General features: G+C 40.7%; 1 protein-coding gene across 1 annotated transcript; it reads left to right on the forward strand.

Annotated features, from left to right (window-relative positions):
* Window positions 1-110: 110 nt before the first annotated feature.
* SNAP29 (synaptosome associated protein 29) lies at window positions 111-8,105 on the forward strand. The gene is made up of 5 exons (XM_075515819.1): window positions 111-447; window positions 1,961-2,157; window positions 2,911-2,996; window positions 4,079-4,183; window positions 5,887-8,105. Exons 1-5 carry the CDS (start codon window positions 229-231, stop codon window positions 6,042-6,044), a joined length of 765 nt encoding a protein of 254 aa, XP_075371934.1. The 5' UTR covers window positions 111-228; the 3' UTR covers window positions 6,045-8,105.
* The last annotated feature ends 7,725 nt before the right edge of the window (window positions 8,106-15,830 follow it).

A 15,830-nucleotide genomic window follows, 5' to 3' on the forward strand; every position in this document is an offset into this window, starting at 1 on the left:
GCGGGCTGCGTCCCGAGGCGGGGGCTCGGCGGTGAGGCAGGCTCCGCTCGGCCCGGCCGCCGCGAGGAGTGAGGGCTGAGGGCCGGCCCGGCTCGGCTCGGCTCGGCCCGGCTCGGCTCGGCCCGGCCCGGCCCGGCCCGGCCGCCGTGAGGAGCGAGGGCTGAGGGCGCCGCCTCGCTGAGGCGCTCGCCGCGGACGCTTCCTCCGCGGCCCGCTGCCGGCGGTACCATGTCGGCCCCCCCGAGGAGCTACAACCCCTTCGCCGAGGACGAGGAGGAGGAGGCGGCGGCGTGGCCGGCGAGGGGCGGCGGGGAGGCGAGCGGCGCCGAGCGGCAGCGGTACCTGCAGCAGGAGGTGCTGCGTCGCTCCGCCGCCACCGCCGACAGCACCGCCCGCTCCCTCTCGCTCCTCTACGAGTCCGAGCGCATCGGCGTGGCCGCCTCCGAGGTGGGTCGCGGGGGAGGGGGCGGCGAACCGAGGACGGAGCCTTCTCCCCGGGCGGCTGCGAGGGGCTGCCGCCTGCCGCGCGGTGTGCCCGGCTTAAACCTCCGGGCCCCCGGGGGTGTTCTTTTCCCTTTTCCCCCCGGAAGTCTCCCGAAACATCTCTCTTTAGAGCTGTGCGGCGCTTCGGAGACAGCGGATCCCTCTGTGCTGTTGCAGACTGATTTTCTGGGTGGAGGCGGTTTGTTTTTTGAGGAAAAAAAATCCCAGTTAGGTCTTTATCTGTATAATACTGAGACTAGGGCTCGGCCGTGTTTTCAGCCGCTTTTAACAATTCTTACTAAGTCTTATTGATGGCATTTATGCCTGTTTTTATTTGACTAAAAAGGGTTCAGCAGTTCTCTTGATTAAATGCAGAGCCTGTCAGTTGCTTGTGATGTGCTCGCTCACCCCGATTAATCATTTCCTGCATTCTTCAGGCCTTGTTCAGAATAGAGTTTATACTCAAGACATCGCTCATAAAGGTCTTGTCCGTTGTGTCACCTGCTAATGGGATGTTTCCTTGAAGGTTAGCACTGCGGCTGCCGAAATTCACCCGAGAGCCTCTGCAAGCTGCAGCAGGTGCTTATGCTGAAGAGGGTTCTCAGTGGCACTTCTGCAGGCTTGTGGCCTCATGATTTGTTTGTCCAGAGAAGCACAAAAGAGGAATAAAGGGTTTAGGCTTAACACAGGGCTCGTGGTAAAACTTGAGTTGTATGTGTTTGCTCTTTATTGAGGACGAAAAGGGAATATTCAACTAGAATTCCTCAAAGTTTAGAGAGAATATGAACGCAAGTTCTTTGTTTTGCACTAGTGTTAGCTGCAGGCAACTTGCCTGCCAGAATTATCCTTTAGATTAGTCTGGAATAGTGTTTGTGCTGCTGAATTAGAAAATAACGTGATAGTATATATCAAAATTCTGAAATCCTGCACTGTGAGTATTAGCTAAAAGATTATTCCTGCAGTAGGAAAAAATTCTGTTTGCGTTTATTTCCTTTGGTTATTCTGTTTCTAAATTATCAGGAACATCCCAGTAATGTGAAAATAGTGTCCCTTCCCAATTAAGGTGCCATTCACAACTAGAAATACTTCTGCTTGCTCATTTCCCTGCCATAAACCTTTGTGTTTTCACTACATCGCCCATCTGGTGCCACGCGTGTTCCATCAAGAGATACAAATGTCAACCTGACAAAAGGCCAATACAGAAAATTCTTGGATGCTGTTTGTAGTAGGTGTTGGGAACCTGGCACTGTGTAGTGATGAGGATTTTATAGCGGGTTAATGCTATGCCTGACTAGCAACTCTTGACTGAAATGCCCTGGAGGAACAGGAGTGAGGGAAAAAAACTGTTTGCCTTTAGAAATAATCTACACAGATGAAGGAACTCTGTTATTTTTCTTCAGAGTGTCTGTTAAAAATGTTTGATGTTTCAGTTTATCTTGGCTTTACTAGCTTCTCTTTTTCTGTCAATATGTGTTAGGAGCTTGTACGTCAAGGAGAGGCACTGAAGCGCACAGAACAGATGGTAGATAAAATGGACCAGGACTTGAAGACTAGTCAAAGGCACATAAATAGCATTAAGAGTGTTTGGGGGGGCTTGGTAAACTACTTCAAAGCTAAACCTCCAGAGAGCAAGCCAGAGCAGAATGGAACCCCTGACTATTATGCTAACAGTAGGTAAGTAAAATAAACATTTTACTTGGGACTTATCTCCCACAGCATCTCTGAAATGTCACCAGAAAATCAGAACTTAAAAGAGCTGTTGATTCTGTCAAGTAAACTCCTGAGATGGTGTCTAGCTCCCTTTTTCCTTTAACTCTGAGAAAAATGTTTTTTCTTACCACTACAAATATAAATAAAAGTATAACTTCATATCTGTGGGAAATTAATTCAAACAATTACACAAGTAATTCTTCAGATTATTCTGAATTATCATACTTACTTCAGCCTTATCAGGAAATCATGATTTGTAGCATTGACATGCTTCCAGTGAAATATTATGTGTATTTCTCTAGCTTCTATTAAAAGCTGTAAATAAAAATTAATTGCTGTGAAATTACTGTGTCTTACAGTACTTGTCTCTCTTCAGCTGAGAAATTTATGTAAAGCCTGGTAATGCTGCTGGATTGATTTCCTCCTTCCCTTCCCCCTCCATCCTCCACTAGAGGAAAGGAATAGGTTGCCTCCAAGACAGAAGATACAGTTTTGGTTTTGATATCGAAGTTCCCATATGCTATTTTCAGCACTAAAGCGGCCAGTTCTGCTTTCCCTGAAGACAAATGCTAATAGTACATTTAAAAGGAACATTTTGGATCAGGTCTAACAAATTTGCTGCTCTTGTATAAATTTGATACCTGTTCCTGTTTGACAGATTCAGAATGAGGCCTGTGGTCCATAGGAATGTTTTCTTTTTATTCTCTTTATTACTAGATTAAAAGAAGCAATGATGTCTAGTAAAGAACAAGAGTCAAAATACCAGGAAAGTCATCCAAATTTAAGGAAGCTAGATAATTCAGGTTTGTTAACTTTATTTTACACTGAATGTCTATCATCAATGTGGGGCAAACTTGCACAGTGGTGGAGGCAGAGACCCTTCAGCCTGCCCAACTCAGGATTTATGTTGCTGCCTGACATCTGGAGATTTGTATCCCAGCCTTCACGGCTTTGAATTCTAGGGAATTATTTTCCCTAAAACTATTTATACCTATACTGAAGACGTGAAAATTTTTTACTTGGATACAGATTTTATTTAGTCCTTCCTGTAGGGGATTTATGCTATATCCACTAAAGACTTTAAAAGCATCCAGTGCTTATATTTGCACAGAGGAGACTGTAGCCAAGAAGCCACACACAGGCAGCCTTGTCCTACGTTTGCCAAAATGTTAATGTACACATTCAGAGGTTCTCCTTTTTAACCATCATTTGTCATAGTTTTCAGATATGTTTTCTGTGTTATTTCAAACATGGACTATAACCCTTCATACTGAAGTCATTACTTGATTCACACAAAGAAGTGTGCAGGGTTTGGTCTTGTTCCCCATTCTCACAGTGCGTTAACTTCTGCGGTGGCTTCTTTGTACAAAGTAACTGTTCCTTTTTAAAGTGAGGTTCAATTACTTAGTTTAGTAAGAGTGAGAAAGCAGCAGGGTATCTTTATAGTTGTAGTTCTGTAAGTACAGAAATGCTTTTTGGTAACATTAATCTCCATTCTACTCCATATAATACTGAAAGTCTGCCCAGTAGAGAGCAGAAGTAACTCTTTAGTGGCTTGACCTGGGGGAACGCTAACTGCTGGTAGAAGTTACCAACCTACCTGCCTTGTTGGGTGGGTGGCTGTTTGTTTTCTTTTTTCTCTCGACTACCTAGTGGAACTACAAGACACAGCCCAAAAGAGAATAATTGTAGCTTAATAACTGTTCATCTAGAGGGGTGCCCCATAGATAGTGGTGTTGGACTATGTTTGATACTCCTGCTGACAGGTTATGTGATTACATGGCAGCTGTGGTCAGACTATTTTTAATAGCCCTTCTAAAACTTTAAAGCCTCCTCTTGCTAGCTTTTTATTTATATAATATTCTGTATTCTATACTCTTAACAGAAAATTATTTCAGCAAAGCAGATTTAGTTTCTTCAGTGCAAAGGGATTCCTATCCGAAGAATCAACACCTGCGAGCGTACCACCAGAAAATTGATAACAACTTAGGTGAGTGAGAAAGTTGGAGCTGTTTGATGTAATACAATTTTCAAATTTTCGTTCTTAAGCCAGAGAAAATTACTAAGTAATATATTGCCAGCAAACACTGTTTCGTTTAGTTCACATGAAATTTGATAGTTAAAAAAAGGCATTTGCTTATATTCTGCATTTCAAAACTATCTACGCTAAAACATACATTATTTGAATGGTAGAATGCTGTGGGATGTCTGTGGGTCAACTACTTGCAAATATTAATAATAAATCTGAGTTAGAAATGCATTTCATGTGAAACCAGCTAGAAACAAACTGGCTGGGATGTCTGGAGTAGTGTAAATCTACTGTGGGAACTGATACGTGTTTGGCATCAATACTTCAACTCTTCTGCAACATGCTTGTGCTTTAGAAATAGTTCAATTTTGAACTGTCCCTGAGCAAACAGACCAGGGGAAAAAACCCCACACCAAAAACATGAGCCCCCTTAGATCATATATTGACAATAAGAAAAACACTCTTACCAAATGTGAATATGCTAGCAAATCTCTGTCATTTGAATAAGGAAATGGTGCTGAAGTATCCCATAACACTTACATTCAGGATATGAAAATGTTTCTTTGAATCATCCTATAAGTTGACTGGAATATCACTGGGACAAGCAGGCTTACCCATCCATTCTGAAAAATCTTATTAAGCAGATACTAGTAATATTAATAGGGAAATACTGCTTCAAATTGACATCCAGGTTATACCAGTATGGATACTTACTACCTCTTTTTCTAAAGCTTATCGCTTACATTGGAAGATGCATTCAGCTTACCTAACTGGCAGTTAAACTCAGCTATTAAATTGTACATCAGTTTGGACCCAGAGAATTTACAGCTGTGCTCAGCTTTTGAAATAAACATGTCTTGCAGGAAACAGAAGAATTGAAAGGCACTAAATATTTAATTTGTGAATTTGCTGCATTTCTTTTATTACTTCCCAAAACCATTCAGCTGGCTTTCTCTTCCTTTGTTCTGTAGCATAGATACAAAGTGCCTCTTTGCTTACATGTGTCACTGTTTAGCTGACCTACAAAGAAGAGATTGGAAAGAAATCAGAAAGAATAGATCAAAGAGAAATAGTCAACCATAAGAGCTAGTGGAAGCGTGTTTGTTCTACTCCCAAGCTGTGCAAAACCTACTAGCCTCAGAAGCATTTGTACCAATCAATCATGTAATAAAATAGTTTCCTTGTAGCCAAATTAGAAAATCTGGAAATGGGATTTTTCCATCTGTGTTAAGTAACTGCTTAAATCTTCAGTGTATTGACAATATCTCTGCATGAAGTTTAAAGGAAAACAATTGAGGGAGTGAGCATATTGTGTATACTGAGCTGAGGAAAGATGTACCCAATTTTCTATAAAATAAGTTTTAAAAAAAGAGTAAAAATTACATTACAGGGTATGTCACAGTATAAAGATCAAATTTGGTTTCAAGCATTTTTAGTTAACTTGTAATGGAAAAAAGAAGGAAGTCATTATTTCTGGTAGTAATGCGGTAGAAGTGTTAGAATATCGGTGCTTCCACTGCTGGAGAAGGACACTCAGCCTTGAGCAGTTGTAGCTAACATTTCCTAACCCAGGGTTTTGGAGAAGAGGGAATCCTGATAGTGTCCATTTAAAGAGTGTGCTTTATACTGCTTTGATTCCTTATGGTCCCTCTCTTCGTTGACAGATGAGATGTCTTCTGGGTTGAGTCGTCTGAAAAACCTAGCTCTTGGTCTGCAGACAGAAATAGATCAGCAAGACGATATGCTGGATCGGCTAACAAAAAAAGTAGAGACACTGGACGTCAATATTAAAAGCACTGATAAAAAAGTCCGACAACTTTAAAGGATTTTTAGAAATTTTTTTTGTCCAGCGTCAGTTCTTCTTGGATGTCTTATCTCAACCGATACCTTAAAAAATCTTGGACAGTATATGTTTCTCTTTTCTGATACGTTATTGATTTTGTTGTCATTAAAATTGCATAATCTTAAGTGCAGCATAAAACCTTAAATTTCTTCTTAATGTACATGGGAAGAGTCCATGTTGAGTAAAATCTCTCAGCACTTGGTAAATGCTGTTGCGCTGGATGCCCTGCTCAGTTGTATAGCTGTGCGCCACCTGCGCGGAGGAATTTGCAGTCTACAAAGCTTCAGTGGCCTTGGCCTGGGAGCTGTGATGAGACAAGGAGCTGCATTTTGCCTCTGTTTTGGGGAGGGGGCAGGGGGAACAGAATGCGCTGCTTTGTTCAGAACAAATGTTGCTAATTCTGTTTACCTACAGCTATTTTAAATTCTGAAAAAATGCCAATTTCCAGCTGTAAAAATAATTTGAAGTGACTGTTCTCTGGCATTTCTGGGGCTTAAGGAATGAACTGTTCTGTGGAAGTTGTAAAATATCAAGGGTACCATGCAGTATTGATAATATCCTGTGCGCGTTCCCTTTCCTAAGATGGCTTTTGTCAAATGGTGGATCCACGAACTGTGGTTTTTATGTTTGGGTCACTAAATGCTATCACCTTTACAGTACTTTCAGTAAGGATCTCTAAGGGTATCTTATGGTGTGCAAGAAATGTTAATTGACAGTGACCCAAAAAGTTTGGGTAACAAAATCAGGACTTAAACGTAAGTGCTCTTAAAGAGTCTTTTGTAGAAATTGTCACCATCTGCTTTTTTATTGCCTGCTCTTTCTCAGCTTATTCAGTTAGGTGGTTATTTGAAAAATAGCTTCTGTTTTAGAAATGGAGACTTGGTCTGATATTGCACAAACAGATCATAGGAGATCGTTCTTTCATTTAATGTTTATTTCAAACGTGATTAGGGATGGCACAGGTGCTGTGTTTTCCTAGGTAATGTGGCTGTCTTTAAGAAACTCGGCTATGGTTCACATACTTCTGCATTGGCTTAGCAGGTATGAAAAGTTTCTGCAAATGACGAAAAGCTCAAAAACATTTTTGAGTCTTCCAGATACGAGTTGGGCCTTCCGATTTGTTCTATTCTTTTGTAAGTATCACTGTAGAACAAAATAATTACAATTCTGCTCCAGCCTGAAGACATGACAATGACAACTTGCTGTCTGTCTTGAAAACAAATGAGTGTTTTCGGTTCGGAGAGGCCAAGGGACCTGTGTCAGTATTGCAACACTCACTATCACAAATGACAATGAGTGGCTAAGAAGAGATAGTTACGTTTTTGAGCTCGTGCCACATTGTCTTACGAATTAAAGGAAGACCTTGGTGTTTAGGGCTATCAAGCTTGTATCCTTCATGAACATCACATTCACGCCCTCCCCTGTCCTTTTTTCAAGGGATTTATTACCTTGAGCTCACTTGCTACAACGTGTACCCAATTGTTCAGGAGATAAAAGAAAACTTGAGCCTTTCTTGTTCTCCTGAAAGTTCACTTGTAGGAAAATAAATCACTAAAAAAGCTACACTTCTTGGACATAGTGTTACGGGAAAAAATATTATTCCTGGGATTACTAGCAAAGTAGAGTTGTGAATTAGATGGAAGGTGAGCCTCTGTTTCCCCTTACGTTACTGATGTCATTGATTTCAGTCCCTAAAAATGTGTTTTGCAGGGACATAAAACTTCAAGAGCTGTTGAGTACCTTTAATTGATTTTTAATTTTCACTTTGTGTCATTTATGCTCATTTGGAACCATAAACCACCTTATTAATATCAATGTATCTAACTTTTTGGGTGTATACCATGACTAATTCTCTCTTTGTTAGAATATTTACAAATGATATGATTTGACATGTCAAGAGAGTCGATACATTTGTTTAGTAAATGATACAATCATTAGTTTTCAAAATGTTAAGTACCTCAGTGAAGGAAGATTGAAACTTTGATTATACCTGTTTTACTTTCTTATTTGACTTTCTCCTTTTAATAAAAAGGGTGAAAAGACTTGTATTTTTTCTTATCCCAATGCTGGTTAACAGAAACAAACACTTGCATCTTAGAAAGGATGTATAAATTCTCTCCAGAACAGAGAATACCAAAAAATTGCATAGTAATTAGTAATGCTCCTTTTAGTGTGAAATCTGCCTTCACCTGTTTGCAACTATTTCACAACTCAATTTTTTCTAAAGTAAGACTTTGGTGACTAGGATGTATGCTGAGACTTTCCCCACTAAGGTATGGCTAATGGAGGAAAAATGTAGCTGGAGGATCTAGTTGTGTTATGTGTAATAAGAAATGTGGGGCTTGAATCCAAGCAAAAATTTTTGTTGATTTAAGAGTGAAGTGTGTTGCCTTTCTGGTGTAAGCTATGCCATTTTTTTAGTCTTAATTATTTCACAAAATGAACTCGAGTTTTTGGTCAACTGTTTAGTTGCATTAGCCTTATGGAACGTTTACTGCATCCTGGATATCTCTGATGCCTTTAAAATACAGGCAGGGAGGGGAATAAAAAAATAAATCCCTATTTCTGCTTTGAGAACTTTGTGATCCAAGCAGACTAAAAAACCCAGGATCTCTGCCATGTGGAAGTTAAACAGAGGTCTAACTTCTCATCTCTTCTAACAATCCCACTCACTGTCTTCAGTAATGTATGTCTTTGCTTGGGCTTTCTCGCTCCATTTATTGGTTTTGGTTTGTTGTTTTGTTTTTTTTTTTTAATGTCTTTGTTTTAAAGGATTATTTCCCACATTGGATTTCTTTTGTGGGGAAAAAAAGATCGTGCATGGGTATGAATGAATTTCTGCTACAAACTGAATGCCCTTTCTCAGCTTTCATACAGCTGCTTTATGCTGATAAAGAACTTAAGTCTAACTGACATGAGGAGACAACACTATTTGGAATAGTGACGAACTTTTTTGCTTCTTAGAGTAACTTCCCGTCCTGCAGAAAGGGGAAATTTAAAGGAAAAAAACCATGTGATTTTTGCCTTTCCAGGAAATGTCGTTTTGCATGTGTTATGAAGGACTTATTTCAGTAGCTTTTCTTACTATTTCCTGAGATAGTTTTATTTCTTCTTGGATACTGTTGAAAAACTTACCTTGTGTAGGGTGCAGGACTTTCAGAAGAAATTTTAATTTACACTCAAGTGCTAACTTGATAAGTTAAATGATTTTGCCTAAATACTCATGTTGGCATAGAAATTGGTGTCCTTGCAGGGAAATAGCTCTAGTTAATTTGATTCTTATTGGCTTGAGTAGAAGTTTAATATTAAGGTCAGAAGAAGGTAGCAAAAAAAATATATATATATTAAGTCTTCTTTATAAAAGGCAATTTTTTTGCTTCTCAAAAAGTTTGCTAACAAATTTTGAAGAGGTTTTAAACACTGGGAAGTAGCATACCCTTCCTAACATAGATATAAGACAACATACTCTAAAAACAGCAAGGAAAAAAAAAAGTGGGAATAACCAGTATCTGACTACTAGATTCCTAGGTGTATCTGATTTTCAAAGTTCCTGAGCATTGAATTAAATATTGTGACAAATGATGCGTAGCTGAATTTGAGTCTGTACTACAAAGATCTGTTGCTGTGCTGAACTCTATTGGCCTACTGAAATCGTTGGGACACTATATGGTGTCGGGGGGTTTTTAATGTGTGAAATTTATCTGAACTGTTTTGCTGCCTAGTAGTTTTTGTGAAGTGATGTCATTTGTTATATGGTGAAATAGAAAATACTTTCCAACCACTCTGCCTTCTGAACAAGCAGATTTTGTAGGCATTTTTACAAGCATGACATCATATGGAGGATATGTGTTAATTTCAACTTTGAGATATGTGGGGCTTAATTTTCAAAATCACAGGTAGTGATTATTTGTGTCTATGACTTTTTTAAATAGTACTTTAATTCTATGCCACCCAGGTATAACACTTTTTACACAAATCAAATTGAAATACCTTTTCCTTTTATTTAAATGCTAAACTGGACTGTAGTTCAGCAATTTAGGAGATTGACTGAAATGAGTGTTGAATGGTAAGATGGTCAATAAAGGTGCTCATTGTTAATGGAGAGTTTTTGCATTTATTTCCCAAACTTCTTTGATTACAACTTCGTTGACACTTCTTTCCCGTAACAAGATCTGTTAAAATGCTGGACCTACTCTGTTAAGTTTGTGCCAGAATGGAAATAATTTTGCAGCTGGTGGGTCTTGTTCTCTGACAATAAAAAGAGGGTATTACATTTCTACCTGACTCTTAAGCAGATTCTTTTAGATCCTGCAAGAGGAATGCAAACAGGCTTTTATTTTTGCAAAACTTTAACTTGTGATGATAAAATAATTCAAGATGTTGCTTGAAAAGTAATCTTGCCATAGTGCTTGGTGTTATCAGGAATATCATAAACTGGATGTATGTATGTATCATAAACTGGATGTAGGCAGGCGGACCAGAAGTAAGGCAAAAAAATATGTGCCATCTTGAAAACTTAAAACCAACAGGTATGTAATATTCCTGTCTGGTCCCAAATTGGTGATGGCAGAAAACTTCAGAATGTCCTGACCTTCTGTTAGGTTCTTGTCTGTATATGAAGGGAGGAACTTGGCTTCTGAAAACTTCTCTGTAGTAGAGTTTAATTAATCTTGTTTGATACTATAAAGCAGAGATTCAGAAGTGCTATTACAAAAGCTCTGAAAAGGGAAAGTCAATATGCTAGAGAAAGATTGACAGGTTTTTTAAAATTCAGATAACTTTGTTTTGCTGCCTTTGTGCTAAGAGTTCTTCAGCGAATGGGAATTGAGCACTCTTCCATCTCTGCACTTTATTGTTGCATATAGAAAAATCAAAATGCGAAGAGCACAGTGGAAGGTGGTAGAGAATGGAGCAGTGCAGTGGATTCTGGATCTCTGATAAGAATATTAGGAGCTTGCTCTGCTTGCATGGAGAATCCGTTTCTGAGTCTTAGAAGAGAGTGTTTCACACAAATCTGTTTGTTTATGGCTGGTCAGGCATTTCAACCCTTTAGTGTTTTCTCAAGGACTTCCTTGCTTACAGTGCAGCCCCTGCCTTTCTGGGAAATGAGAGAGGGCAGGGGAGGTAAAAGATGCTCACAGAAGGATGTAAAGCCAGGCAGAGCAGGTGCTGTTGGAATGAAGGACCCCCACACTTCTGCCTGCCTCTTTCCCTTTTCCCTGCTTCTGAAAAGAGGTTTGGTTTTAGGAGGGAGTTCTACAATTTTCATTTCGTTTTGGTAGGTGGTTGGTTGGTTGGTTTGTTTGCTTCCAAATAAATATATTGCATATTCCCGAAATGGGAAAATATGAAGAACAACTGCGTTGGGGCCAGAACTCTGAAGGCTTGGTAAGGCTCACTTGAAAGAAAGCAGGGAGGTGCCCCCAGAATAAACAGACTGCCACATCGGGAAGATGCCTGAATGCCAGGCAGGGTTTTCTAAATACAGTGACTTTGGAGCCCTGCCTCAGCTATAAAAAGTCTAGATGGATCATGACTTTGCTGTTGGCGAGGCAGAACCTTCTAGAAAATGGGCTTCCGGCTCTGGCTGTGGATATTTTGGGGAAAACAATGGACCTCCTTGGTGTCTTCATTCTAGATGATCCTTCTTTTTCCTCCATATTAATTGTAAATCTGTTCTTTCTGTTAATGGATAGCAGTCATTTGCCAACGGTGAGCTCTGCCTGCAGACCAGCACTCTGAAAAGCCGCTAGAATTTCTATCGCTCGGAAGAAGAAACCTTTGCCCAGTTCCAGTGCGTCTCACAGCCTTCCAGCATCAGCTAGGGCAGCAAGAGTATGAAGTGTGCCACCGAGGCCATGCTGTATGTATTAACCCTTCAGTGTAGAAAGAAAACAACACAGTTTGGAATGTGCATGTCGGGTGCTCACAGCCCTAGAAGAGTGGGAGACACTACCCAAAAAAGTTTATAATTTAAGAACAGGCATGTTAGAGCTGTTGGAAAAAATTATACAGTTTAATTATTTTCCTTGGTTTTACTCAACAAAATTTCTTACTGATATTATGTATTTTGTAAAATAGGTAAAGTTTTGACTTTGTCTCTCCCTACATTCAATCAAGTTATTAATCAAACAGTTTGCTTTGTCTCACTGAACATTTTCTATGTCTTTCCCAATTTCTTCCTTGCTCTTTCATCCTTTAAATTCACCCACTCTCTGTCCTATGGGAAAGAAATAGCTAACGAAGAGCTTCTCTTCAATACGCTCTCATCAGTGTATTAATTTTGCCAGTCCTAGTTGAGTTCAAATTATGTAGGTACTAAAATCTGACTCGCTTGCCCTAAGATTTGAGCCCCAGATTTCTCTTAGAATTTCTGTGCAACCCCAGTGTTTGTTTGCATCTAATGCTTGTTGGCTAGATGGTGTTCACTGGCTAGCATGTTTGGGTGCTGTTGAAGAAAAATTCCTGCAGCAATTCCCTTGTGTGAAGCAACTGGAAAGGGTGGTGATGCAGTCTGCTCTTGGCTTCCAGTAGGATCCACAGTAATGTCAGTACTAAGTTACTGCGTACCGACACTCATAACGTCAGGTCTGGATAGTCTTAACTTCATTACCCTATTTTCACCATTGCCTTGTGTCTGGACTGGCCAATCTGTTTACATCTCTGCCCACTGGTCCTCTTGGATGATGATGACGACAGGATGTTCCTTCCCTCTTTGAGTGAAGTCTAGGCAGAGAGGCAGCCAAGAAATCCAGCAGTATGATATAAATAGTAAGGTTATAAAATTGTCCTGTGAGAAAGCAAAGGCTAAAACCCGATTGCATCCCCCTGCCCACGGAGAAAGCTTTGTGAGGGAGGGACGGCATGAGCCTGGTGTTTTCCTCCTGGAATAATGCATGCAGGATGACCTGGACTGAATGTCCAAGGACTTGTTACTTGTAATTTGACTTTTGTGGGAAGCCAAGAACTCTTAAAAGGCAGGAATTTGATGGAGACTGAGACAATTCCAGATTCAAAGTTCTGCAGGCTTCTGCCCTGAAAATACTTAGGCTGCTAACAACACTGCAGAGGAGACCTGTGAGTCATTTTATCTGCTTCATTGTACATTGTTGTGCTATAGGCTGTTGACATTTCTGGCATTTATTTTTATTCCCAAAGCTGCGTGCAGTAATATAGTAGAGATAGGAGCTAGCAGCATTTGTGGGTGCTAATCCTCAGTCCCCGCCTTTGGGATTCTCCCCACCATACCACGTGTGCTCAGAATGGCAACACGAGCACAGTCAGCGGCAATGCAGCAGCCTGCTTTGCTACGGCCAGCCTGCCGGCTGCCACCTCCCACCTCTGCTCCACATGCTCCATGTTCAGTGTGACCGAGCCAGGCAGAAAATGCTAATTAGAACATACGGTATCGCGATACAGGGAGAAGGATGTTCTTTCCTAAATGACATAGTTGCAATAATTCAGTGATGGGTTAATTTTTGTTGGTACGTGTTCAGCAGGATCTAATGAACTAAAACTGAACTGCAACATTAAGCAAAGTGCAGGTGAGAAAACTAGCTTGTCAGGGTCCTGTTATCAATGCACCAACCTTACTAAGCCACAGAACAACCCTAGCGTGCTACAAACTGGCATTTGTGGCACAGCAAAAGTAGCCTTGTTCTCAAAAGACATGAAATGGCCTTCTAGATATAGAAGTGCTTTAGCGGGTCTGCTTACTCCCTCTCCTAATTAGGTGGCAGAGTCTTCCCAGTTGAGCAAAAGTATCACAGGGAACCTTTGTGCTGAGTTACAGCAGAAAATATTAAACAGATTCCTCTGCTTTTTACGCACACACTTCCCCTTCATGCTCACTTGTATCAATCGGGGGAATATCCTCCCATACCAGTACTGTTTTCAGAAGTCCATAGAAGTTGTAGTCTAGCGTCTCTATCTGATCTTTCATCACTACTGACTTTGAAAAGTTTTTATTTTCCTTAGCCATATCCCTCAGCAATTTCATGTGCCATCCAAGCAATGCATTCATTATTGAAATTTGAGTGATTTAATAATTTCCTGGCACAATGATTCCAAAATATGTGGGAGGAAAAATGGAGAAGGATTTTTCCATCTCCAGGTATGTATTTTATTGCCCAAATCGTTGCTCTTGACCCTTTCGAATGGCTCTTTGTTGAGCTGCTTTTCAACTGCTTGTCCAGTGCAGTGTCTGAGAAAGACAGTACGGTCAGACTGTCATCCTTGCAGCTGAAGGTGGTGGGAAGGAAGCTTGTTCTTAGGAATCTGACGCACCTGACTGCTCTAGCATTTCTAGCGTTGAATTTCTGGAGCTGTTTTCCTTTCTGCAATTGCCATAAGATAAATAAACACTTTTTTCAATTGTCTACTTTACTAATCAGTGTTTGAAATGCAATATTGAGGCCTTATTTTCCCCACTGAAGCTAGCATGCACTGTGCTGGGTTTACAGTGGCAGCCTGCCAGAAGCCTGAGGGCTTCACCTGTGCCCAAGTGAGGTAGGAGAACCGCACGAGCAAAGCAGCTCTTCGCCGTGGGATACAGCAGCACATCGCCGGTCTCCGTGTATCACTGGACAGCAGCAGCCAGTGGCAATGACGGAGCAGTGGGGTCTGGGTGCATTAGAAGGGAAGAAGCTAGAACCTTAATTCAAGAATGTACTTACTTAAGAAATAGGCATGTATTTATGTTGAGCGGCACATTAAAACCGTTAAGCTTCCTTATATCTTTGCAGTTAGGCACATGTAGATGTATTGCTGAGTCAGTCTGGCTGTGTTAATGATCTGCGTGAATCTCAAGGGAATGCCTCTGCTTCCCCAGGTGTCTCAAGTGTCAGGGTTATGAAGCCAATTCCTGTAGGAGCAATTCTCATTTGGTATTTGAGAGAATCGCTAATTCCGACTTACCCTTCCTTGGAGTAGTGATAAATAATGGAATTAGATAACATTTGAAGAGACATTTGTTAAGCCTCTACAACCTTGTTACATACCTGCTCAAAAGTACTTAAAATGAACAGTCTTAAGAAAAGGAAGATAACTTCTGATGACAGTCTCGGATGCTGTGCTGTTTAATTGTTCAGTCATTACAGGCCATGTAGTATAACAGAACGTAGTTTTATTTTGACTCCCATCAACTGCTCTGCTGTTTTAGTACCTCTGTCTGTAGTATGGAGTGACTGGAAGATTGCCAAGTAAAGGAAAGTCTGTGCATGAACAGCCGGGAGGGATAATATGTAAATCTGGTGGAAAGAGGCAATTAAAGGCAGTGTTGAGATATAATGGAAAATAGACAATATTGAGCCTCATCAGAAATATCAACATAAACAGCAGCTACTGTGCAATGTCTCTGAAGTGAACTTCGTTGCTTTAAATAGCTGCATTCTACAGAAAACAGATGGATCATGAAATCTGTGAGCTGACTTCCAGAAAACAGTTTGGTCTTCAGGAACATGTCCATGTTGATGTTCAGCATATCCTCCCGGCACAAGGGGACAAAAGGCTGCTTCTCCCTGCTGTTGTATTTACACAATACAGAGAGGAGCTGGAAAGTTGGATTACATGCAAGCCAAATATAGCGGAAAATAATACTACATCATATGTAACTATGAATGGAGATGACTAGAGAGGAAGTGGTATCTGAGATAAGCAGTACAATAAATGCTGCCTTGTTGCTTCGTAACCCAACAGCTGAGGAGGTAACGCACCAGTGAAACACATCAGGAAGCCCTGACTAACCAGAGGGACCACGCCGATAGC

This window comes from Mycteria americana, chromosome 13 (genome assembly GCF_035582795.1).
Source record: "Mycteria americana isolate JAX WOST 10 ecotype Jacksonville Zoo and Gardens chromosome 13, USCA_MyAme_1.0, whole genome shotgun sequence".
NCBI classification, from domain to species: Eukaryota; Metazoa; Chordata; class Aves; order Ciconiiformes; family Ciconiidae; genus Mycteria; species Mycteria americana.

Bases quoted from the DNA above. Each gene is read 5' to 3' on its own strand.
- SNAP29 (XM_075515819.1), top strand. From the start codon at position 229: ATGTCGGCCCCCCCGAGGAGCTACAACCCCTTCGCCGAGGACGAGGAG. The intron at 448-1,960 runs GTGGGTCGCGGG...AATATGTGTTAG, and splicing joins TCGGCGTGGCCGCCTCCGAG to GAGCTTGTACGTCAAGGAGA. The intron at 4,184-5,886 runs GTGAGTGAGAAA...CTTCGTTGACAG, and splicing joins GAAAATTGATAACAACTTAG to ATGAGATGTCTTCTGGGTTG.